We start from the raw sequence: 28,000 nt of genomic DNA on the forward strand, positions 1-28,000 counted from the left end.
TAGAAAAAAATGCTATAATTGTAAAACAATAGTAAGACGAGAAATGATTGGATATAAGTTGTTGAAAATCGTTCTTATAAATTGTTATTTTTCATGAGATTTAAGAGTCCACAACTAAAGAATCGCCTGCCTATCATTCATTTTGTTTCAAGCGACACTGCTACCGTGGTTTACTTTTCTTTAAAGGTATTTTTCTGTAAATAGATTTAATCATATCTGCAGCCTTCTCTGCAATCATGACTAATGGGGCATAGTGGTCACCAGAAACATGAGTTGGCATCACAGAGGCGTCAACGATTCTTAACCTATCTACTCCTTTTACTCTACAAAAGAAATGAAGGGGAATAAATAAAGAGAGACGATAAAGAAATATTGAAATTAATAAGGTTTTATTGGAAAAAAGGTCAAGCTCCATGCAGCGGCAGTTGTTTGTTTCCTGTCTTACTAACTCGAGTCAAATGCCGTTAACTTTTTTCTGACTTTGTAGGATTCTTGCTTTTTTGGGGGGGGGAGCTGGCTCCAGCGTCTATGGTGAATTTCGAACGTCAGACATTGTTTCGGAGCTTAAAAAGGGAAACAAACATTAATCAATAAAACACACAACTTTGGTGTAATTTACCTGATTTCAAAGGTTAATATACAAGGTGTATGACCGGTTTACGCTAGAGGGACGCGTGTTTTGTCAACACTAGACTCATAAGTTTCGCTATACATAAACACTGTCAAGCAAATACTTTAAGAATCTAAAGAGCCGGAATTGCTCACTTAAGTTCATGAGCCACATTTTAATTCTTGTAAAAACGGCCATGTTTTTCTTCTTGGATAAAACTTTATAACTCTCATACCTAAGAAAAAATCATATCAACTTACATTGAATTCTGTCCAGTAGTTCCCGAGGAGAAAATATCAAAAATAGCAAAAGAACGTTAAAAAAGGGCAATAACTCGAACATGACAGATTCGCACGAAAATTTGAGCACACATAGATCTAATTTTGCAGAACACTATAACTTCTGTCAGAATTTTACTCAACAATTTGGGAAATATATACAACAAACTGCTGTCTGCCACCTTCAGTAAGTTTTTTTAGCATTTTTTTTTTTCACAGATCAGAATTCTTATGGTCATTTTCTCCAGGACACCACAAGGAACAATTATACCAACTTTCCTAAGTAGAAGATATTTTGAAGAAATAAAATTGAAAATAGCGAAAAAACCTCAAAAAGGACAATAACTCCAACATGACCGGAAAGATTTACAAGAAAATTTTAACACAAATAGATCTCATCATACTGGAAACTTTTCCTTCTTGTCAGAATTTGACTAAACCATACGATTTGATAAGATATATGCAAACATTATTTTTAGTAACGGCAGCCATTTTCGACAGATCAAAATCCCCACAACAATTCTAGGCAGAGTACCCTTAGGAACATTCATAACGAGCTTGGTCCCAATTGTTACTGTATTGTCAACGGGGAAACTTTTCGAGAGTAATAACCATTAATATAGCGAAAAAAAAACGTCGAAAAGGGAGACAACTCCAACTCTGCTTAGAAGGTTTACATTAAAATTTGGACTACAGACAGATCTCATGATACTGAACACTTTTACTCCGTATCATAATTCGGCTTAACTTAGCAGTTAAGACAATACATGCAAAAAAGCTGCTGTGATGTCTGGTCTTTGTCCCTGGATTATATTTTTTTTAGAAACGGCGGCCAATTTTGTAACGGATAAAAGTCCTTACGCCAGTTCTAGGCGCATAACCCTAAGGAAACAACCATACCAAGTTTGATTCTAATAGATCCAATAGTATCAAAGAAAAAGAATTTTGAACATGTAAACGACGACAGACGTTAAGTGATGGTAATAGCACACAATTTAGAAATCGATAACCCCTCAAGTTAATACAAGTTAATAAAAATACATGTACAGATAATTTAGCAAAGCGCACTTTTTATTTCAGACCAACATAAACGGTTACAGCACAACAGACGGAAAAGCGATGGTTGCAAATGTGCAAAGCTTATTCGTTTGTCACATATCTACATTTAACCACTTCTTTACTAAATTGTTCATTGATGTGAATACATTTACAATTCTAGATTTTAGTTCAAAACAATTTCTGTATAGTAATATAAAAACTGCTTCCATACTAGAGGCATATATTTATTGAAATTAAACAAATCAAAAGTCGTGAGCTCCTGACAAAATAAAGAATTTCAGAAAAATTCCTGAAATAAAGCACTTCTTAAGCCCTTTATTTTCTCTTAATATCAAAGGGGATCGATTCTTCCAATATTTTAGAACAAACATTTTTATTGGAAATGCCTCAATAGAAATCTAAAGAAATATCTTTTAAAGGAGAAGACTATACAACAAAAACTCAAATGGCTTACCCGAGTAAGCGGTCAACAACAGCAGTTGAGTCATTGACTCCTCCCATTCTGTTGGTTCCCACAATGCTACTGACCGGAAGAGCTGTATGACGTAATATGCACTCATAATATGCGTCAGTGTGTAGTTTATGAGTAATGCATTTCTTGTATAATGACGGTAGGAGGCGAGGTGAGATCTTTCTAAATGGTTTAGTTTTTGTGAGCATTATTGCTGTTTTGGTACCTGAAATTGAAATTATCACATCATAAGCTATGTATTCTCCAAAAAGATATTAGTTTCGGTGAAAGATAATGTTGGACTTACCATTAATCAATGCTTTGGTATCATTTTCTATCGTTAAATATTGTGGATCTATCGTTGGCTGATCGAAGGGATTATTGCTTAGTATTGTCATATTTCCTTTACTTTCAGGTCTAAGTAACTGTATATACATGGTGAAACCTTCTGTCACTTTTCTGTTACCATGACCATCCTGCATCTTTTGAAAATAAAATTATCCAAAGAAATAAATAAAAATTTTATACGCAACAAAAGTTTATTACAAAAGTTTATTATTGATCTTGTAAGATGGTAAAATATAACAAATGCACCAGCATATAACTTAAATACAAAGTAGTAAAAACTTTCAGGCATCATCAAAATTTTAAGTAAGCTTTGAAGGGCCCGACAATAAACGTAAAAAAATCCATGGTGACAGAGCAATGACAATAGATATCCAAACAAGTTTGCATTGAAAACAAAAATACCAACTGAAATCAAATACATACCAGATGTATAGAATAACAGCTTGTTCAATCAGCCCCCTTTTTTACACAGGAGCATTTAAAATCAATTTTTTTTAAAACTTTGACCGGCGTCCATCATGGAATGACAGCCATTTTTACAATTCAACATGGCGGGTCGGAAGCCCTTGTGGCAACCTATCTTTTAACCAAGTATGAATATCTACGTTTTTTTTTATGTTTTCATGAATTTTTAAAAAGTTTGAACAGCGGCCAATTCATAATGGCAACCATGTTTAAAATTTCAAAACTTTTATGCACATCTACTTATGATGGTCTATCTTAAATGCATTCAGCCGTTTAGTCAACACTTATTTTTCACGTTTTAAAAGACACAAAAGAAATCATACATAATATCAAAAAGGTTTGATTGTATACAGAAATGCACATTCATGTTTAATAGATGTGAATTCTGTTTAATGTGTATATATAAAACATTTTCAAATAACGATATGTTTGTTCTATTTTTAACATAATTTGCAGACGAAAATTGTACATAGAATAAAAACAAAATCTTATTAAAAACCACCAATTCTAAAATATATGTCAATGTCGGTATGTCGGTATCACGCGTTTCGAGGGGGTAACCTCTGATCAGCAGCAAATGTGAAAGTTGTGTAGCATAAGATAGGACTAACTTCCTATTTTTTGTATTTATCTGTTAAACTTCTACGGTGAAATATTATTTTTTTCAAATTTCCTCTGCAGATATTGTTTACATAGAATGCATTGCGAATAGGAGAGATAATAACTTGTCTCAGATCTAAAAAAAATCATATAAAATGTAGTATAGAAGAAAGCCCTTGAAAGTGCTTAGTTTTACTTGTTATACTAAATATAAGACAAGACAATACCTTTCTACACTTTTAAAATAAAATTCCATACTTACACTACAAGTTCAATGTTGCAAAATCACTACAAATTAATTTTGATATATATACACGTTCTAATAGTGGTAAACCCGAAATATTGTTTTTCTCTTGTTTTACTCCTTTTATGTCAACATATCATCAACCAAATTTAACTACAATTTTGAAACTATCATGTGCCATAATCTCTTATAGTGGCACTGCATGTAATTGCAGCAATGTTATGGGTAATACTACAAAAAAGCAGATGACGCTTAGCCTATCGGCACACCTGGTCCATACTCCCAGTTTTTTGTTGAGTCCGAGTTCCCCATTTAATTTTTTTTGTACGTGTTATATTTCATGTTCTTTGTCGTGTGTGTTTGATTTCCCCTGTCTATTCTTTATCCCTGGGTCGTAACCTTTTAATTTCCGCTAGAATCGTGGTTCCCTTGATCACTCTTTTGTAAGAAAAATTTCCAATAGATATTTTCATTTAATCCACTTTAGAAACTCAATTTGAGGCTTTTAAGAAATCCTATTCTGTTGAGTTTTACAAACCATCTTTTCTGTAGTTTCTGAACTTTCCCAGTTCTGTGGTATTATGGCTGCCATTGTGATCTGGACGTTTGGTTGTTTATTTGACGTTGAAGCGTTAGAAGAGTCCATTAGAATATGTCCAACTATTCCACCATTAGAGGAAAGCATACCTTTAAAAATTGTTTTTATTGTGTCTCATCAAGATCATCTTTTGAAATTTCAGAAGCTTGTGTCTGTGAAGCGTTTTAATCTCCCAGGTATACCACACATTTCTATATGATTTTGTAATATTTAATGTAATCAAAATTAAATTAATTGACATGGCGCACGGTGCACTGTAAAGTAACTCGTTACGCGGTTGAATAAGTCCTCAAGAGAATCTCGGACATATTTCATCACAGGCTTAAAATATATTGTAGACATTTAGTGATATTCTTCTATGACACATACTTTATGCTTCTATTCTGTATGCGGTCAGTGATACTCACCGGATAAAGAATTTGAACTTATCGTGGATGGCGTTCAAACATTGTTTAGTGTATTAATATTATACATTGGGAACATTTGTGTATTGATAATATTCAACATATACAACGTTAACAGGCAAAATCGGCAACATTGAAATGATATGATTAAATGAAACAAATTTGCAGCCGTCTTTTTTAAGGACAACCGTCATTCTATCAATGTGTGATGGTTATGAAAAACTATTGATAAAACTTTACGTCAAACGTGATGACTTTTCATTCAGAATTGTCAACTGTTCTTTCATATGTGGCAAAATCCTTTCAGCATCTGCATATGGTGTGTTCATATCACAACTCAAACGTTATGCCAAAGCTTGCCGAAACTACGTAGACATTTTGTATCGCGCTAGACTTCTAACAACTAGGCGTCTGGAACAGGGTTATGTTGCCATAAGATTGAAGTCATCACTACAGAAGTTTTGTGGTCGCAACATGTGGATCGTTACGGTGTATCCATCTGCGCCATGAAAACTGATTTGTTGAACGAGTCATAGTTTTCTTTGATTTTTCGACTACCCCGGACATAATTTTTTATGAGCAACTCGGCGGTTTTTTCTAGAAAAGCAGAGGACGCTTATCCTACCGGTGCACCTGGTCCATGCTCCCAGTTTTTAGTGGAGTCCAAGTTACACATTTGCTTTTGTTACTTTGTATGCATTACTTTAGTTACTTTATGTTCTTTGTTAAGTATGTCTGTTTTCCATGACTGGTTTTGTCTCTAGATTACATTCTTTTGAGCCTTGGTTCCCTTGGTTACTCTTTTACGCGAACCCAACGGTCCATATAGTCTATACTCCCAGTCTGTACTGGAGTCCGGGTTGTTTATTTACTTTTTGCTTTTTGTACGTTTTATTAGCTCACCTGGCCATAGGCTATGTAAGCTATTGCCATCACTTGGCGTCCGTCGTCGTCGTCTGTCGTCGTCGTTAAAAATCTTTTAAACATATCCTCCTCTGAAACTACTGATAGATTTGCATGAAACTTATTATGGTTGTTCTTTAGAGTATCCTGCACAAAATGACTACTTGGATTTTTTATCGGTTCAAAAACATGGCAGCTGTTACTAAAAATAGAATATAGGGGTTAGACAGCAGAGTTTTTGCATATATTTCCAAAACCGTTAGGTTTCGCCAAATTCTGACATGGATAAAAGCATTCAGCATGATGAGATCTTTCTGTGGACAAATTTTGGTGAAAATTTGTTGACCCATGTTGGAGTAATTGCCCTTTTTGGACATTGTTTGCTGTTTTTGATGTTATTACTTTAAAATAATCTTCTCCTCAGAAACTACTATACAGAATTCAATGAAAGTTGGTATTTTTGTTTTTAGGGTATCCTTAAAAACATTTAAAACATTGCCGACTTTACTAAAAATAGAACATAGGAGTCGTACAGTAGTTTTTTTTACATATTTCTCCAAAACCGTTCGGTTTGGCCAATATCTTTCATTTGCTGAAATATCCTTATTATAAGGCCTACAAAATTCTTCAGGGATCAAAATTGTCAGACGACTCCATGTAAGGGTTATTGCCCTTGAAAGGCAAAAACAAAGGGTTTTTTTTGCAGTTTTCAGTCAATATTTTGAAAACTATAATAGATTGAATGAAACTTCCGATTGATGCAATGATCTTCATGATAAGTCCTACCAAAGTCTGCATGGAGTCAAAATTGTTGGACAACTTCTTATTAGAGTTATTGCCCTTGAAAGGCAAAAATTTAACCAGGTGCGCGGTTCAGGCTCATGGGAGCCTCTTGTTTTGGTTATTTCATGTTCTTTTGTAGTGTCAGTCAATTCTCGCTGTCTGGTCTTTGTCACCTGTTCAGCATAGTAAATTCAAACCTTTTCCCGTGAGTCTATACTTCAGACGATTGATAATACTGGTAGCTCTGGCTGGCGTTATTGTATAAGTTTCATTCATAAGGAATGTTAATGGAAATATTACTTGATCTTGTAAGATCTGGCCGACTGGTAGCACTGCCTTGGGTGGTATCTAGAATAAGATAAAATGATTGCTGTTAGCTTTCACGTCATCCGAGCAAATTGGATCATGTTTCTAGAAAGCAGGGAAAATTTTTACTACCTGTGCACCTGATGCATGTTCCCTGCGTCGGTTCTGCGTATTTAATTTTTGTTTATTTAGTAAATTTGTTTATATATGGAGCTTTGCACGGTGTCACTGTAATGTCTTATCTATGTCCCTATATTTTTGGATATCCTGTTCACTGTTCTTATTATTGACTGGTAATTTTTACTGTGTTAAAATGAAGACATTTCCGAGGTATATTATTGCTAGAATTTTACTATTTTGTATCTTGTACTTCCAGCTGCCATTACGCATCAAGAAAATCTACGAACTATTATAGGTAAAATTTATATAGGCTGCTGCGAAACATAGAAACCTAAACAGTATGTAGGAATCATTTGGAAATGCCGGTTTATATTAATAGAAATATTATTAATGTATTTATTTAAAAAAAAATAACTATTTCGGAAAAATCCTATTTAATAATTGTTGATAAAACAAATTTCTCTATCGATAGGTAGAGTAATCATGGGAACCAAGATTCTAGCGGATTTCAAAAAGTAATCAAGGGAACCAAGATTCGAGCGGATATCAAAAGAATGTAGTCCAGTGCAAAAACCAGATAAGGAAATACGAAAAACAATTACTGAACACTAATCTGATACATAACCAAGTCAAGTCCAAAATAAATTTGGCAAAATAGAAAACAGACACACACAACAAAGAACATAAAATAACTAAAATAACACATACAAAATAATAAAAGTAAATGAGCAACTTGGACTTAACTAAAACCTGGGAGCATGGACCAGGTGTACTGGTAGGGTAAAACTGGGAGCATGGACTAGGTGTACCGGTAAGTTAAACGTCTTCTGATTTTCTAGAAACGAAGTTGCTTATTAAAAGTAAAGTCCAAGGTAGATGAAAGAGAAAAGGAAAACTATGACATGTTAAACAAATCAGTTTTAATGATGTAGATGGATACACCGTAAGTGCGAGTTCATGATGACGACCATAAAATTTCTGTAGTGACGACTTTGATCGTGCAGCAACATAACCCTGATCCAGAAGCCTAAAAATGTAATTCAGAGACCAGGCATGGAAAACAGGGTCATTCAACATAAACATGAAATGATCAAAGTAACACAAGTAAATGAATAACTCGGACTCCACTAAAAACTGGATGTCATGTTATGGTATGTCATCGATTATTTAGCTACAAATGTTAACAAGTTCACAATGCGAATAGCTGCTGCAATTCAAAAGCCCTTTTTACTCCAATAAACCATAGACCTTTTTCATACTACCGACTTTAACTTCGTTTTTTTTTTAACTTTTTTTTTATTAAATTTTGAATCAAGCGAATTTACTCTCCAACTGGACAGCCTGGTTTACTGTCCGATAGAAGCAATGGACAGCAATGTACTTCAAATTCAAAACTTTGATGTATTGTAACTGCGGTTAGTATTAAGATACTTTTAAATAATTTATTTTACATCATTATGCTACAGACCGAAGTGTCAATAGTTGGAGTTTCAAACAAATATATTTAATGTTCTTCCTTTCCTCAATGAGACCACCAATCAGGTTGTCGTGTATTGGTGGCTTGCGTCCCTTTAAAAACGAGTAAAATGGCTTGGATTCCGTACGAATAATTGCAATAGTCGTTTATATATATATATATATATATATATATATATATATATATATATATATATATATATATATATATATATATATAAACGACTTTTGCAATTATTCCTATATCAACGTTATCTAAAATGCATATTTAGTTCAAGATTCGCACCCCCATAGCACAAGTCATACTACTATTCATTTTATTATCCTACTTTGAGATCGTCAAGCACTTTTTCTGGGCCAACTCCTGACAACATGAGTATATGAGGAGATGAAATTGGTCCTGCAGATAAAATTATCTCCCTTACTGCACCAACCGTCTCCTTCCGACCATTCCTCACATATTCAACACCTAAAGCTTTTCCATTTGAGATAAGAATCTGTAGAAATGTAGAAATCAATAGGTATGGTTAAGGTTAATATAAAATCAAAATCTAGGACATTCCTTAAAGATATGTTTTCATTCATAGTTTCAACAGTACTTCAAATTTAGCACTGAAACATTGTTAAATGCATCTATATATGTATATAACAATAAGCACTTAGGGAAAGAGTAATCAAGGGAACCAAGGTTATAGCGGTAATCAAAAGAATGTAATCCAGGGACAAAGACCAGACATGGAAAACAGACATTCACAACAAAGAACATAAAGTAACTAAAATCATACATACAAAGTAACAAAAGTAAATGAGCAACTCGGACTCCACTAAAAAACTGGGAGCATGGACCCAGATAAGATGAAAGCATGAAGAAGACTTCAATCTTAAAGCAATATAACCCTGTTACAGAAGCCTAACTGTTGGAGTCTACAAAAAGTTTGCGTAATTACGACAAGCTCTGGCATAGCGTATGAGTTGTTGTATGAAAACTCCATACGTAGGGATTTCCTATTGTATACAGGCTTTACAATGCATAAAATAGTTTGAATAAAGGATTCCCGTAAGAAAAATCAAAAATATGAAAGGTTTGTCGTAAATAGGTTTTCTTTCGTTAGATGAACTGTATAACAACCTTACAACGTCAATAACTTACCAATGAGGTATGTAATTTACGAATTCTTTTGATATAAACAGGTGCAGGTGTTAATTAAATATTTACCTTGAAAATACTGAGATAATTTGTAGATGGTTTGGGTGTCTTCCATGATTATCATATTATATTTGTGTCTATTCAACAATATGGGTTTATACGAAATAAGATGCATCATTATTATTACATTCTTAGTTTAGTATCACTCAAAAAAGTAGTGATTGATGATTTAAGAAAAAAACTGTTGATATTATTAAAATATCATTTTTTATATGTTTTTTCTTTCTAGTGATTTCCGCTAGAATATTGGTTCCTTGATAACTCTTTCACTGCAAAACCTACCAATGCAGCGAAAACAGCTGATTGGTAATGATGTTATGGATAACATGCAGAGTGATATGCCCATGTAAATTAGGAAACGGTTAATATATTACAAATATTACAAATACATGTACCTTGATAACATGGGAGTACAGAGCGATGTGAAGGTTTTTACGCTTCATACAAGGTCGAATGTAAGCAAGAGCACTGTTAAGACGGACACCTTGATTTATTGTAATATGGTTTTTACAAAAGCCTGAAATAACATTAAGATGTCAGATATTTTTCGATCTAATGATATTGTTATCAATCAAATATTTATGTTTTGAATGTCAGTTGCTTTAAGAGTCGAGCGAAACAAGACTTCTTATCAGAACCAAGAAAGAAGATTTTCCATATAATTTTGGTGAAATGAAATATAATTGCATAAAAACATATAGGCAGCAGATAAATCTGTCAAAAATCAACATTTCCAAATTTTCTGATGCAAACTTTTCAGGCTATTCCAGTAATGTAGAGATAAAATAGCGGTCTGAGACTTTCTTGATCGTGTAAAGGTAAATTGTCAAATCAGTGGGTGTTCGACATGTTTGTTTCACATTTTTCAAACAAAAGCCTGTGCTTAAATTGAAATTAATCTTGCATGTTTTGAAGGATCAATCAATTAATGGTTCCAGTTATCGAATGGGAATGACTTCTCCAGGCTTTTTGAATTATGACAAAATAACGTTTTTTGTAACAAGTACGACTGTTGTTTAACAAAAAATGAACCACTATAGAGTTTCAATTAATACATTCGTTTGATGATTTCTTGATGATTTGTTTTTAGTTGTTGTGTTGTATGAAAATGTTTCCAAGGCTCTGTCTTCATCTTCTAATTTTGAATTCTTGATTATGTTCGATTTCAATTTGATTTCATATCGTCTGAATCAGATAAAAAAAATACCGATATTATCTTTTCCATTGCAGTCTGTTGGTCTGTGCCCTAAATAAGCAGCTCCTGTCTGCATTATTGAAGTTAATTCCTGGTGTGATCCCTCGGTTACTGTAAGGGGTCCCCCAACTGAGTGGAATGCTGAAAGTATAAAAGATGTATTCCAGTACCACATCTACCTTTTAGGAGCTTGTATATTGCTCATTCGCATTAACATAAAAAGCTTGAATTTCGGACACCACTTAACACTAAGCTGACCTGCGTACTTTACTTGTCCAGAAACAACATCGATTTGAAAAATTAATGTCTAGGACTTTTCGAAAAAAAAAATATCACATTGAATTAAACATGTATGTATTTTGCAAACAAATGACGACACGAAAAATAGTTTGTTTGTTTGTTTGTTGGGGTTTAACGTTCGATCAGCAATATTTCAACTATATCCAGACGTTAAACATGAAATTGATGATAAAATGAACATGAAATGATGATGAAATGAAAATGGGATGGGAAACAAGGACAATGGGGTCGACAAATTTTGATTGCCACTGAAAATAGAGAGAGGTGGGTAGGGTCGGGCAATTTAGCCTCCTGTGGCGGAGCCCTATGGTTCCTACTCCGGGAGAATACCACAGTAGGGTTCTTTAACGTGCGAGAAACGTGGCATCTTTCCCAACACGGTGCACCACTATGGTTCGCGGTCAGGTTTTCCGTATTTTTGCCTGACAACCCCAGCATGTAACACGCCAGGGGTACCTCATTCCACCACCTGGGGCACACATCCCAGTTGCTCTGTGGGCAGAGCGCCCTAGCCCCCGGCTAGGGTTCTGAGCACTATTTAGTCGCCTTTTACGACAAGCTTAGCGCTGCCGCAGGCCTATTCTTTTAACACCCGGACCTGCACGGGGCCGAAAAATAGTCAAGATTCTTCCCAAGTCAAGATCTGAGACGCACATATACTTGTAAACACATAAGAATGGTAATAAGCTAATATGATTATAGGCTTAAACCTATGATGTATGGATCTCAATGTGTACCCTAAAACCATTACCACACAGCCAACAATTTCCGAATTATTACTTAGTAATATGAAACATAAATTAATGCCAACCTTCATTTTGTATCCCTGTTCTATTATTCTAATAACCTTCCTCTTCCTGATGTAGGTTTGACTGTCCTACATATTTGCAATACATGCTCCAAATTGCTATGATACGAAATGTCTAAAGATCAAATTGTCCGGAATAGGTGAAACATATGGTACTTATAAACCACGAAACGTCTTTAAAGATTGGTTTTATTTCATTTCGTTTCGTATTATGCTGTTTCGATTTGTTTCGTTTTCTTAGATTCTAATTCGTTTGTATTAATTTTGTTTGCAGTTGGTTCGTTTTAATTTACTTTTTATCGATTATTTTCGTTTTGTTTTGTTTCGTTTTTGTTTCGTAATGTTAAAGCACAAAGGAATTATACGTCATTTTCGTAAACATCGAGGCGCCATGTTGAAGACTGTTTTAACCATCCTTAACTTGGAAAAAGCTATGATTCGATTTGGTTTTAATCATTAAAGTTAGCGAACATTTTCGTAGACTGGTTTGATTCTCAATCTCATTAACAGAGTATACGCAAATGAAGCCATAACTGAATGTGTAAACAGCCATGAAACCTGACATTTGTGATTTTTCTGGTCATAAGCATACAGGTAACATAATCCAGTTGAGGATAAAATTACTAACGCCCCCTCCGAGAGAGTATTAGATATATAATTGAAAATAAAATCGTATCCTGACAAAACGGCCCCTCAACACATGTGCAATTGTCTGCTTTCGTGTCGACCAACTTCTGTCAGAATACTTTTAGCCATTTATAGTTCTTGTTATACATTCTACATATATATGACGTCGCTGAAATGCAATTTCCCTTTTACGCGTACATTTGTTGGTCATTCTATTTTTTTAAATAAGCAGACAAACGAAATGGGTATTTTATTCCATTTTTTTTTCTTTTTGTTAACTGTTATTTTGACAACTTGTTGAGTACTTGTCAATCTTGGTTTTAGGGGAGAAACCGTTAAAATGAAATGAATGAGTTTTGAACAGGGAGTACTTTTTTCCACCAAAAATATATAGAAAAAAAAAATATTTTCTATTTTTGCGATATTTTATAAATGCAACATTGTGAGGCCCTAAACACGATGCCAATAGAAAAACATCTCCCATATTTTGCTTTGAAAATCCCAAATAACACCAAAGTTCTTCTGTTGAAAATACTGTATACAAGCGTCCCAGAAAGTTGTCGTGCATTGTTCTATAATAATGTGGCAGGACGGCCTACTTGCGTTGTAGTAGGTAAAGAGATTTAAATAGACAGTTAATTCACTTGACTAAAAGATAAATTATTTAGCCGAATCGGTTTGACGCTGGCTTGTCACCAAGCGGTCTAGGGTTTAATCCTCAGTGGCGGAGTATAATTTTGTGAGTCAATTCATGCTCTCCCATTACATTTGGGACCCAACTGAAAAACCCACGGGTGTTAGAGTCGTTTGTGGTACGAAGACTCTGAAGGTGGGGGAAATGTGGCAGGACGGCCTATCTGCGTTGTAGTAGGTAGAGAGATTTAAATAGCCAGTTAATTCTTAAGCCGAATCGGTTTGTCACCGAGCGGTCTAGCGTTTGATCCTCGGTGGCGTAGTATAATTTTGTGAGTCAATTCATGCTCTCCAGTTACAATTATGACAATATAGACAATTTTATGTGTATGTACGTGCGTCTTAGATCTTGGGAAGAACCTTTAAGGCTCTTTTTCTTATTCTAAATATAATTCATTATTTAAAACATGATTATAAACGACAGGAGCTTTAGTATATTCCATGATGTAAACAGAAATGTTTAAATAATAGGTAATTTTTTCATTTGAGTATGAGAGGTACAATGTTATTGAATATGATAAAAATACTTAAGTGTCAGTCTCTGTAAGAATCAGGCAACGGGTGAAACATGGTATGAAAAAACCTACCATTTTGATAGTGTAATTAGACTATTTAAACCATCAGAATCAATAAAAAAATCATTATATGTTCCATATAATGTTGGTGCATTGAGTTAAAGTTTAATTAAAATGCACTGAAAATGAACATTTAAAGGCGGATAACTCTGTCAAAAACATCATTTTCCTAACATTATATTGAAAAATTTCTGAGCAAAGCCAGTGATGCACATATCAAATAATGGTCATTTCAAATAGAGAAAGCATCCATGAGTGGTATTTCGTTATCATATTGGTGGGGTTTGGACATGCATGTTTCTTATTTCTTCCCATTTTGCCTGATTCTTACAAACACTTACACTGAAATAGTATTGCCAGTGGGATAATAGGAAAAAAACATAAATAAGAGGAATAGTCATTTAATAAAATATCATAATTATATCTCTGATCCATATTTATGTCATTATAGTATACCAAAGCGGTAATTGCTTTTGCATATTCGACGCTCTTTTACTTGTGACATTAATACTTAACAGTTAAAAGATAATGCATAACTTTGATTATCCTCGAGGCAAAAGTCAAATCAATACTTAATCAATCCTGCTAATACCAATGATAATTACCACTTAGCTTAAGTTCTTCGTTCTGATTGTCTTCTGATTTACGAAAATAGGGAAGCACATCTTTGTAGCTCCATCCACTAATGCCTTGTTCCTCCCACTCGTTGTACACTGAGGAACTTCCTCTCATGTATAACATTCTGTTTAACGTACTGGAGCCACCAATTACACGCCCATGTGGAAGATGAAATTTCTTGCAAAAGAGAAATTTAATTTACATATGCAATACTCAAAATCTTGACAATAGTAATCAAGGGAACCAAGATTCGAGCAAAAATTTTAAAAAATGTAATCCAAGACAAAGACTAGGCAAGGAATTCAGACACACAAAACAAAAAAGCTTGAAAAAACAAAAACAACACGTAAAAGGAAATAAAAGGAAATATGAGCGAATGCATCAAAAAGTGGGAGCATGGAACAGGTGTACAGGTAGACTAAGCGTACTCTGATTTTCTATAACCACCCACCGAGTTGTTTATAAACTGTCAGGTTCGGGGTAGACGAAAGAGGACAACTTTAACACGGTAAACAAATCGGTACTTATGGTGCGGATGGATACACCATAACGATCCACGATTTCATGATCTGTAGTGAAGACTTCATCTTGTAGCAAAATAACCGTATTCCAGAAGCCTATTTGTCGGATTTCGATCACAGTACACTAATAACAATGTTAGTTAAGGCAAGCTCTGGCAAAATGTATGAGTTGTGATATGTCCATACGCAAGTGCTGAAGAGATGTTGCTACAAATGAAAGGAAATTTGACAATACGGAATGTGAAATGAGAAGTCACCGCGTTTGTCGTATAGTATTGTCATGAGTTTATTGCTGCTCGGACGTTAAACCCCAACAAACAACAAACAAACAATATTTTCCATGAATGAATGAATGATATAGTTACAGAAAAGATAAGACATTGCGAAAATATACATACATGTAATTATAAAGCACATAAATGTCATAGATAAATAAATGCTTACCAGCAGGGTTCACTCCACATTAATAATTTTATAAATCTACAATGTTTACGCTATGAAAAAATGTTCCAAACTTAATAATGTTACTATCATTTGTATAAATAAGAGGCAATAATCTATTTCGTTCTGATTCAAAGAAGGAAAGAAGGACATGTCGATATATAGTGTAATTCATTCCCGAAATTAGAGGAATAGCAAAGATGGCATTTTCTATTCTTCTTGTTAGTGCCTTGCAATCTTCCCGATTCCACCGTTAGTTGGTAATATCCAGTTCTAAATTTACATAAAGTTAAAACTAAATTTTAACGATAATATAGATAATTAATATATAGATCCAACGATCTCTAAGTTAAGGACAAGATACGAGGCTGATTCCATAGTGTCTGTAGTGTCCATTATCTCAAGTTCTTCGAGGGTAAATGCGATGTGTAAAATCCCCGAAACTAAAATTGTTTAAAGAGAATACGTCATCTTTATAGCTGAAACCATGATCAGAGGATATGGCTAAACGACGTTCCTTCTTGGAAGCTTACCCTATCGGTGCGTCCGGTCCATGCTCCCAGTTTATAGTAGAGTCCGAGTTGCTCATTTTACTCTTTTTTGCTTTATGCATATTATTTTGGTTATTGTGTCTAAGAATAACAAAGGGAACCAAGGCTATAGCGGCAATCAAAAGAATGCAATGAGGCAAACACTTCCCTTTTTCAACATTGGTATGAATCAGTCTTCGTAAATCAAAATAAACAGATGTTAAATATTTTACAAATTGAAACAGTGTATTTGCAATACACATATTTTTTTTCAAAATACAAAGTGGTTTTAAATGCAGCTTCCTTTTATTTTTAGTTATTAGTTAAATTTTCCTTTAATTTTCAAAAAAAAAAACATTTATGAAAAACTAGCATGCAGTCTAAACAAACAGTATTAGCTTGTCTGTATCAAACGAAAAGAATCTAAAGACTCAGATAATTACTACACTTCTCTTATTACTTGATTAAAAGCACACCTGCCTTGTTGCTAATTATCTAACAGCAGGTCGTTATGATCAAATTCTTCCATATGCACATCAAACTCACAGTTTTGAGTACGTGCAATTAAAATTTGTTGGTTATTAAATTACTCGCGTAAAAATCATGCATCTGTAATGATGGCGATAGTGTTATATTGTAAATTCGTTTATTTACTAAGTTTCGCGGGGATAATTTTCGAGGTTTAAGGAGAAGTTAATAGTAATATAATAATTTTAGTGATATAATAATCTTAGTGACAAATAATCTTCATTGGTACGATTTATCTGTCCATTACGAAAATAACGAGAATTAATATGAGTATAGTTCTGAATTGAATTGAACGCACCTTTTTACCTTAAAGTGCACTGAAGTATTTTTGCAATATCAGGCATGCCCGATCCATACTTTAGAAACATTTGGAAAAGGACATAGGAAAAATGTATTTATAACGTTTTGCCTGACACTTGCCTTTTTGTTAGAAACTTTCATTAAATATTATACAGTTATTAAATGGGTTGGATGCATAAGACCAGAATATTTGTCCTGGGGTACTGAGAATGATCAAGTGTTGTTGGCCTCGTGCAATAGAACACTTGATCATTCGCAGTACCAAAGGACAAATGTTCTGGTCTATTGCATCCATCCCATTTAATAACTGTTTTATTACCTAATTTGTCTGTGAGATATAATAAAGAATGGAAATGGGGAATATGTCAAAGAGACAACCATTCGACCAGGAATAGGAAATTGACCGCTCCATGTTTACGAATTGGCAGCCGATAGTCACATCTACGTTTTTACACACGAGTTTTTTGTGCGTAAATTCCAATTCAATGAAGCGCTTAAAAAAGTTCAACCAATCAAAAGGCTTAGATAAAGGTCATTATGGGGTCAGTACAATAGACTCCTCAAGGAGACTATTGCACTGTGCAATAGTACATCGACAATGCAATAGATCGCCCTGTCCTGAATAAATTTTGAAAATAGAGAAAAATATGTGTATATAAAATAAACAAGATAAAACCTTATAATTAGGTAATAAAATATTGTAAGTGTGTGCCAAAACTAGAGGAAACTGAAATTCCGCAAAGTATAATTCATTGCCCTTTCAGTATGCATACATATTTTTAAAATATCATCTTCACACTGCAGTTTTATTGATATTTCCCGTCATATACCTACAAACAGTTGTAATTAATGGCTGCATTGCCTAGCTCATACATATGGCTTTAAAGCAATGCAGAATATCAAATTTTCTTGTCTTATTTTTAAAGGGTTCAACGTCTTCTTCTGCAAAACAGCTGTTTTTACCATCATGATGCAATGTATTTTGTATCTTAACAGCCAATTTACTCTTTAAGCACGTATCCATATGGAATAAGGATTGTGAAATTGAAGATTCTTACATTCGATTAGATTCTTTTGAGTGGCAGTTACACCTTTGCAATGAATAGCTTCTCACAGACGAAATATGAAATATATTTAACAACTAAAGCATTAACATACCTGATTGATAAAACAAATTAATACACATCTAAGGTGCTTAGCTTAAAATCTCTGTATATAAACAATACGACATAAAACCGATATACATACGAAGCTCTAAACCATAAGCAATGTGAGGCTCAGTTGAGCATTTTACCCGAAGCGACTCCAGTCTTGACATATGTCGCCTTTGGAAGTCGTGAAGTATTATTGACGTGATAATGCAACAATAAAAAATCACACAAAACAACACGTTTTATTTTAATAAAATAGCTTTAAGCTAACATGAAAAAAGGACTAACGGACAAAATAACCAATGCTTTTGATTTAAAGAGGGCAAATCAAACGTCATTTGGCAATCAGAAAGCATCGTACACAATCATTTATTTTAAGCAATAATGCGGGGATAGGATATTGCCATTTCTGTACAGTATTTCTGACGCTTCTAGATCTAGAATGAACTATGAATTGAAGAAGCTTTTTGGGCTTGATAATGGGCACCATTACCAATATATATCTCGAGATCTAGTTTACGAAATTACCCTTTAAAATCACGAAGGCTTCAATTCCGATACAGTTTATACACTTTTTTAAAATAAAAATTACAGTAAAAAAGGTTCAAGTCATTACCTCACCAGAAACAGTACAATAAAACCTGTATAAACCAAACCCTGAATAACTCTAAAACTTAAATAAAGAAGCACTTCTTAAAGTCCATTTTTTGGGCCTGTATTAATCGAACATCTGTCTATATCGTACGCATTTTAAAGTTCAAAATGGGTTCGATTTAGACCTGTTTCACTGTATATGAAGTACTGTGTTTTACCTTGTTCTTATGTCCTAAAAACGCATTTGACTGTGGTTCTGTGAAGTAGTTCCAGTCGAATTCCTTGTATCTGAGAAATGTAGACAGGAGCGGTATATCAACATTAGGGATTCTTGTCTCTTCTCCTCCTGCTTCGAGGAGTAGGACTCGGACGTTTGGGTCCTCAGATAGACGATTGGCTAAAACTGACCCAGAAGTCCCACCTCCAACTGAAAACACCAATAAGTAACATTAGATGTTAAAGGCAGAGTAATACAGTTTCTTTGTGAGAATGATAGTTGCGGGAGGAACTTTTTTCTTATTTTCACATTAAAGATTTGATAATATACAACTACAGTCAAGGGTCATTCTCTACCTAAGGTGGAAAAAAATTATCATTTAAATGAAAAATTGAGAGAATTGTATTCAGTTCTTAGCGTGAGACATAGGTTATGTTCCATTTAATTGGAAATATTTGAGATCTTATTTTACTTTTCTCCATCATATTTGAAGAGCTTTTTGGAAGAATTTCGTTGTTGGGTTGTCTTCCAAATACCTTCAGAATTATTGTCACGTGATAGCCCTCCCTCAGGCTGACTTAAAAACTTGCAGTTACATTTGCTAAAAGGTCGTGAATCAGCTGCACATGACAAAAAATGAATTTCGATTTTTTAACAATAAAATGCAGACTTGGTATTCTGTGAACGTCTATATCGCGGGTTTCCTCAGCATGCAGTATCAGATTCGCGTTCTCCGATATTATAATCTACTTTTATGGAACGCCGCAGCTGCCTTATGTGGAATTATTTCTATACATGAACATACTTTTTCTCTATATGCACATACTTTTGCTATATATGTACATACTTGTCTATATATGCACATACTTGTTCTCTATAGCTTTTCTATATATGCACATAATTCTCCATGTGTATACTTTTACCTGATTTTCTTGGTAGTTCTTCATGGGTTTACTCATATTCAATATGAGAATGGCCATGCATATACTTTACTATTTCCGGATTGAAGGAATCCTGGGTAAAAGTAAACATTAAACAAGAGGCAGAGCCTCTGATGCTGACTGTGTTTTCGCGACCTGCAATGTGCCTGATATATATTCTATACTAAGGGGCTTATTCGCGGCGATTTACTTTTTTTTGGTTTTTATCTTGCTCGCAAAATAGCAGAAAAATTCGTTCACAAAATAGTTAGTGAACAGTAATATATGATATCCATCAATTAAAGACGATAGATATCTCATAGCTGTTCGTCAATATAACACAACAACAAAAAAATTCTTTACAACAATTGCGCTAATTAGTTACACAAAGTGGGCTAATCGGTTCCTTGGTTAATAAACAATATCTCATATACTAATAATCATTAGGAAATCCAGGCGGTTTGTCAATTAGTCAAGGAAATCTAATCGTGTTAAATCTTGGAAGTGTAAAAAATTGTTATCCTAAGCGAAATTCAGGCGTGAGAGACAAAAATTTGAACGCATTTTCCCAGAAAATAAACAACACAGGCAGCTCTACAGATGTACATGTAAACGTCCTAATTTTCGCTTTTGTCTCGATGGAGAGAAAACCAGCAAAAATTTAACCCGCGAAATTGATTTAACACTATGTAACGCTAATTTGTTTTTAATCTGCGAAAATCCATACTCGCAAATATAATTATGTTGACGGAATCCGTGATAATTAATACCTTCATAGTATTTGGGTGTAAGTGACATCGACTTGTCAGGATGTCAAGATAATTTATTATTATATTGTCTTGACAAGATAACTATCATGACGACTTTTGGCTTACACTGGTGCCCTTTATATTAAATATGTTGTACCTTGGTAAACTGAACACCTGCGTAATAGTGTATGTAAGTCTCGTCTTGTTACTCCGTGATTTCACTAGAATGGGTCCTAGTCTACCATTCAAAAGTATGGTGTCTTGTCTTTTAGAGAGCATAGAGGTCAGTGTTAAGGGCAAAATATCTTTTTTTTTGTAAAAAATACCGATTAAAAATGACAAATATCCATTTCTACATAATAAAGGTATTAATAAATAAAAACAGAAAATAGACGATTTTGCAATGTTATACAGCGTTTCGAGTATCCGGAAGTAAACAAATTAATGCAGGTTTTCAATACGTCCTACATCGGAAATTCCGGTAAAGAAAATAAAACTAGGACGAGACTTTCATACCCTATGCAAACCAAAGTTAAAGCTCAGACGGGTTCGGTTATTGTAGGACATTTCGGAAAGCTATCCTTGAAGTCTTTGGGGAATGGCATTGGTAGTTTCCAACTGTCAGAAGACACTACCTATTGTTTCCGTAACAAGATGCACATGAGTGGCATTTCTGAAATTAATATGATTCAGTAATGACATGTCTTAACATACCTATAATATAGTCATATGTTGAATTAATATGATCAACAACAGCATATCCAACCCCTACAGTGTGCACGTAGATGATACCAAATAGTCCAACAAATAGTCCTAGTAATATCCACCAAGCTATTGTTCTTCTGTAAAAGAAAATAAAAGGTTTGTCGTATATTAATATAAATATTTTAAAAAATTGTAAACGGAAACGACTCAACAAGATAATCGTTAAAGATCCTTTGGTCGGTATGGTATAGAAATAGATATATTTGTCAAGGGTTCAAATTTATTTGTCAGTAGTGGACTGTTTCCCATTATAAATGAAATATCCGTCAGAAGGTCCTAAATAAGACTACATGTTAAGTATAAGTATCAAGACCTTGATCAAGAAAATTTAAATGATTATGCATCAGAAGATAGTGTCCAGGAATTTGGTTAATTTGGTAATTTGAACCACCCATCAATCATTGAAACTTGACATCACTATTCAGTTATTCCTAGAAAAGGGAATACAAGAAAATACAAGACAAGGAATTTATATTTATATATTTACGAAACAAACCAAAAGGGAAAGAAAAAAAAACAGCAATGCAGCATGCACTAGTAGAAGTAAAGTAAACGTAACTAAAAAATCACTACAACAATATTATTTTCTCATGGAATTTCAGAAAAAGGGGGTCAAATGTTTTCTAAAATTTTGTCAGTACAAATTACCAATTTTCATCCAATGAAGTTACATAAGTTTTGTTTATAACCAAAGAAGTCGTTTTTCGAACGCTTCAGAACTTTTTACCCACAATGCATTTGATTCATTCTGAAACGCTGATTTTTTTTTTCATGTGAAATAGAAGACAAAATTAGCTGCGATGTGACCCGCTTGCTGCTAAGCCTATTTGAATAGAAACATTTAAAAAAAAAAATCAAGGTTCAGTGAAAGAATCGATGATTTGTTGCTGTAAACATCAATTATGTTATTTGAGTATCTTCTTTAAACAAATGTAAGTCTACAATGCAAGTATCTTTAAGTTTATTTTGTGAGAATTAATCACTTGTTAAAGCTGAACACAAGTCGTCTAAAAGAAGTTCGGTTTATACAGGTTCTTCAACACTTCTATATTATACGATAAATACTTCAATAAGAACAATACCTTTGAGTTCGTATTGGAGGTGGTACGTTTGGTGCTGTTAAATAACTGAAAACACAAGTAAAAAGGTTTTGAACTATCAATGTTAACAAGCTCCGAACAGCGTCTGACGTTCGAAATTCACTCTATACTGTATACGGTGCAGCCAGTCCTGTCGGAAAATGCAATAATTTTGCTAAGTCGGAAAAAAGTAAATGGTTATACGCGATTATTCGATTGTCATACGACGTTTTAATTGAATAGTGTCCGAGTATTTCGAAAAGCTTGTCTGCAGCGGTAAGAGAGAGACTGGACGAACATACGCCGCTGCGTGGGGCTTGCAAAGTTACGTGTTAAAATTTATTAACCGAAGATAAATAAAAGCAACAAGTTCCTGTCATAGATTAATAATATATATTACCTTTGAAAAGAACAACATTAAGCATTTCAGGAGGTACACCTAGGAGAAGGGACATAACTTTTGTAATCATTAATATGTTTGCTTCACATTCAATTTCATCAAAGTCTGCCAAGCATTCATTTAAAATAGGATGAAATGAGTATAGGTTGCTTAGATGCTTACGGGAGATGCATGTGAAATGATTAACACAGAAGTACCAATGATTTGTAAGGGTTATGTCCCTTCGTGTAGGTCTACCTTCTTAATGTATATAATTAAAAATGCTAAGAATGCATTTGGAAAGTGTAATTTAATTTTTTTAAAATTCATTTGTAAAATGTGTGATACAATGCTTTAAAATAGCAATGTGTAATCAAAGTAGAAAGCTTTGGCAATTAATAATATATCGCCTATTAATTTTGATTCAATGAAAGCTGAGGTCGGTTTGGACAGGTGTTCTGTTTACTAAAGTTCAAAATAAGTACATTTATATTAATATAAAGGGAAATTTTAAAAGTGTCTAGTTTAGACATATATCACTGTATTTTTTAACCTTATATCGGTTATGTGGCAAGACTGCCTATGTTTTTTACATTTGTCATGTGCTCCAATAGCACAGTTTTATTTTCTACTTTTTTATCGAATTATATTATTTTGTATGTTTCGTTGTCTACTTATCAATCCTGAATGGACACATAGTACTTCTCCTTTATCGAAACTTTAATAATATCTTTTATTAATATTTAACATTCAATTTCAAGTTTAAACAATCCTAATTTCGGGGATTTGATACATCGCATCTACCCCAAAGAACTTGAGATAAATGATATTACAGACCTTGTGAAGTCAGCCTCATATCTTGACCTACACTATACATACACAACAAAGAACATAAAGTAACTAAAATCATACACACAAAGTAACAAAAGTAAATGAGCAACTCGAACTCCACTAAAAACTCGGAGTATGGACCAGGTGCACCAGTAGGGTAAGCATCTTCTGCTTTTCTAGAAACACCCGCCGAGTTGCTCATAAAAAGTCAAGTCCGGGGTAGACAAACGAGGGAAGGAAAACGGTGACAAGTTGAATAAATCAGTTTTCATGGTGCAGATGGATACACCATAACGATCCACGAGTTCATGATGACGACCATAAAACTTCTGTAGTGATGACTTCAATCTTGTAGCAACTTAACTCTGTTCCAGAAGCCCATTTGTTAGAGTACTAGCGCGATACAAACAGTCTGTGTAGTTTCGGCAAGCTCTGGCATAACGTATGAGTTGTGATATGAACACTCCATACGCAGGTGCTGAAGGGATGTTGCCACAGATGAAAGGAAAGTTGACAATTCTGAATGAAAGTCATCACGTTTGTCGTAAAGTTTGGTCAATAGTTTTCCTTTACCATTGAATTCTAAGTGTAGGTCAAGATATGAGGCTGACTTCACAGTGTCTGTAGTATCCTTTATCTCAAGTTCTTTTGGGTAGATGCGACGTATCAAATACCCGAAATTAGGATTATTTAAAGATAATACGTAATCTATATAGCGGAAACTGAGATTGGAGGAACTAGCCAAACGATATTCTTTCTTTCTGATCAGATCAGCTATGAAGTCAAAAGGTATTTATATACGATGTATAGTCAGTGCGCCCATGGTTAACCAGAAAATATTTTGTTTCATAAATAAGAATTTTTTTGAATAATGCAGAACAATAACACAGTATTCTCTTATACAAATGACATAGTGTGTATACAGTGTCTTTCTACTTTGGTATAATATTCAAAATGATTTTGCTATGTGTGTACACATATATTTTTCTTTATATCCTCAAAAATAGTACGTGGAAATATAAAATTACAACATTTGTGCCTCGAATTTTTTTGTATATAATTGATTCTTTTCATGTACTTTTTCAAGTTTTTTTTTTTGTTTGATTTTTTTTGTTACTGCTTTGTCTTTTTATTATCATAACTTTACCTATTCTTATTTGAATTAATTTATCTTCGTTCTTAGATTTGAATTGCGCACAGGCATGTAAGCATTTACCCAAATCCGGAGCTTAAAATATTCGTCAGCTGGAGCCAATGTTTGAAGGAGTTGGTTTAATATTCTGTTAAATAGTGTGTATTCAATTAATCTCTAAGGATAAGGCAAAATGTGTATAAGGTGTGGCACATGAAGTAAAAATACACAGAGATTTTATTGCATTATCCAATTATTTATATCTTACAATCACAAGAAATTACTGTCAAAGTGGTTAAATTTAATTGAAAAGCACTATGGAAAAGAAGCGTGAAATTTTTCCCGAATTCTTTCCTTACATAAACAGTCAAAAATATCTACGTGACGTCACCAATGCTTCAGAATAAATTTAATAGTTTTTTAGTTGTTTTCAAGATGTATTTGAAAATAATTGAGGCAAAAAGATCACATTGAGAAAAATGATGTGCCACTAATTGCCTGATTCTTACAAAGAATGGTACTTAAAGAACATAAATTCTATCTTTAGAGATACATTATTTCTATTTTCGTGTATTGTTAGATGCATCTTAGGTATTAATATTGTTGGGTAAGTAACAAAAAGGTGTATTCATCAGATTGTTGATCAATTGATAAAAATCAGAATAGTAAACCATTTTATCTCTCTTCCAGAGTTAGAAGCAAATGACGTAAAATCATCTTGCAACATATACATATATATATGGTTTAAAGTGTAAGCGTTTGTAAGTATCAGGCAAAATTGGAAAAATCAGAAGCATACATGTCAAAACCACACCGATCTCGACTGACAATGAAATACCAATCAAGGATGATTCCTCTATCTGAAAAGACCATAACTTGCATCACTGAATTTGCTCAGAAATTTTTCAATAGAATGTTAGAAAATGACGTTTTTGACAGAAGCACTTTTCATTTTCAGTGCATTTCAATGAAATTATAACTCAATTCACCAAAACGATATGAGAAATATTGTTTTTTTTTCCTTGATTCTGATGATGCAAATAGTCAAATTACACTATCAAATTATGGGTTTTCCATACCATGTTTCACCCACTGCCTGGTTCTTACAGAGACTGATGTTTAAACTTCATGCAGTGCTGAAGGTACAGAAGATAGAGAGATTTATAACAATAGGTGTATGAACATTACTGCTTAGTCTTCTGCATGGCATTTGTACTTTTCATTTATTCAATTTCTTAATATTTCTTGCCTTGAAATGATGCTTGAAATATATTCCATATGACCATCCCTCAATATTTTTTTGTCACACAACAGGATAGTAATCTACTATTATGAACGCCTCTGTTGTCTTATGGAAACATTCTTGGGACAAAAATTAATATTGGATTTTTGCTGAGTCATCCCGAAATGTCCAATTGAGTTGACACATTCCTGTCAGTTTTATACATTGGTACATTAAGAATTGTGTTATTTTGGCCTTTTGATGGGAATTATTTGAAAATTTTGCATAAATGTATAAAATTCTTACCAACGTCAAGTTTGTTACCATGAGCAGTATAAGGAGTTTTAACTATTATACCAAATAGTGTGAAAGTAACATTGTTCGTGAGAAACCAATCTTCGTGATCTTCGTGGATGAGTCAGAAACCACGAATTCAAGAATCCACGAATTTGTGTGTCTTCCCTCATCCGCGTATTAAAGTACTTTCACAGTAGTGTCCGATTACAATTTTAAACCACAGATTTAAATTAGAACTAACATACATGTATGGTTGTTTTATTTCAACTAGAATGCAGTACAATAGTTGGTGCAAAATTTGAAATAAGACACTGACGAACATCAAAAATATGAAATTCTAGATACAATCTGCAAAACAGAAATACTTGAAACTTGTACATGACGAAAGACTCGTATGAACTTAGTTACTGGATTTTTTTTCAGATTTTAATTTATGGGATATTAATAACTTTATGTAATACGAGAATACGTATGGTGACTATGTCAAAGAGACAACAACTCCACCGGTATGAAAATGACAGCCCAAGAACATCCATTGGTCTTCAATGTACGACGAAGAAACCCTCAAACTACAAGACAGGCTTCAGCTGGCCCCAAAACATCACTATACACAGATACAGCGAAATAGTTGCCCTTATATACTCAAGTAACAAACATATAAACTAAAGGTGTAAAAGATACAAGACATACAGAAGCCAGAAATTCCTGATTTGGGACAGGTGCAAAATATGTGGTGTGGTTAATGTACCTATTTACTGTAGAAATAGATGAGATCATAGTTATTCGCTAAGGATCGTTTGCCTTCTAAATGTGTGTTCCTGTTCAGTTTTCTGAGTTTAAAAATATTTTTGCCGTTAACTTCATTGACATAACTTAAAAGTTTTCAACAACACGATCAAAAATGCCCTTACGGAGAGAACGAAAACAAAAAGCAAAATCAAAAAGGGTAAAAATATGTTTCAAAGTTAAACCTGTGACCAAAATATTTTATCTATATGAAATGATTGAATAGAATATACTTTAAGCGTAGATCTACATTTTTGCGATTTTACAAAAATAGATTGAAAAATGTCTTTCTTTAAGACGTCGATAATACCGCTTACGGCGAAACCATGAAAATCGTGAAAATATCTCCAAGCAATTTTTAACATTATCAATAAGTTACTTACCGAACGTCATTCCCTGGCATTTTCTGAATTTAATATAGCCAATGTCATAATCCTCCACAGTTCAGTAAATATTTCCTTTGCAGAATTTCAAAAATGTACACCCACTTTTAGAATTCATACATTTTTTTGTGAATTGTACATTTGTCTTCAGGAACTGACCTTCTTGACTACTTTACTTTATGTTGAAAACTTCAGAAGGGGTACTTCATCTCGTCCCACCCTAACACATCACAATACGTTTACATTCGACAACGTCAAAAAGGAGAGTTTTATCGCCTCAGTTACTTGGTGTATCAAATTGCTAAACTAATTAACAGTACCTTTTATGTACACCCCTTTGCAAATTTCTATTGACTGTTTTTGCTGTTTTGTTGTTCTGGTGTGCCCTCTTTTTGCCCGAAGTTGAGACCACTATCTTAATTGCTTATTTACCTTGCAATTCTTTACATTGAATGAATGTTTTGATATAAATAAAACGCGAGCAAATGGCAGGTAGATAAGCTGTCT

At 33.7% G+C, this 28,000-nt stretch overlaps 1 protein-coding gene across 5 annotated transcripts; it reads right to left on the reverse strand.

Moving 5' to 3' along the window:
• LOC148613167 (glucose dehydrogenase [FAD, quinone]-like) lies at positions 1-28,000 on the reverse strand. Of its 5 annotated transcripts, none has more exons than XM_088586367.1 (13): positions 27,494-27,998; positions 22,467-22,511; positions 21,334-21,461; positions 18,952-19,160; positions 14,656-14,845; positions 11,060-11,188; positions 10,248-10,369; positions 8,975-9,142; positions 6,941-7,091; positions 4,594-4,742; positions 2,706-2,880; positions 2,402-2,624; positions 1-323 (listed from the first exon to the last, which is right to left on the reverse strand). In XM_088586367.1, exons 1-13 carry the CDS (start codon positions 27,511-27,513, stop codon positions 161-163), a joined length of 1,872 nt encoding a protein of 623 aa, XP_088442493.1. In that variant the 5' UTR covers positions 27,514-27,998; the 3' UTR covers positions 1-160. The 5 variants fall into 5 exon arrangements, with proteins under 5 accessions (XP_088442493.1, XP_088442496.1, XP_088442494.1 ...); XM_088586369.1 differs by lacking the exon at positions 1-323 and adding an exon at positions 411-563 and having other exon boundaries at positions 27,494-28,000; XM_088586370.1 differs by lacking the exon at positions 8,975-9,142 and having other exon boundaries at positions 27,494-28,000.

Source organism: Perna viridis, chromosome 6 (assembly GCF_037379345.1).
Source record: "Perna viridis isolate PV_CMFRI_1.1 ecotype Kerala chromosome 6, ASM3737934v1, whole genome shotgun sequence".
Lineage (NCBI taxonomy): Eukaryota > Metazoa > Mollusca > Bivalvia > Mytilida > Mytilidae > Perna > Perna viridis.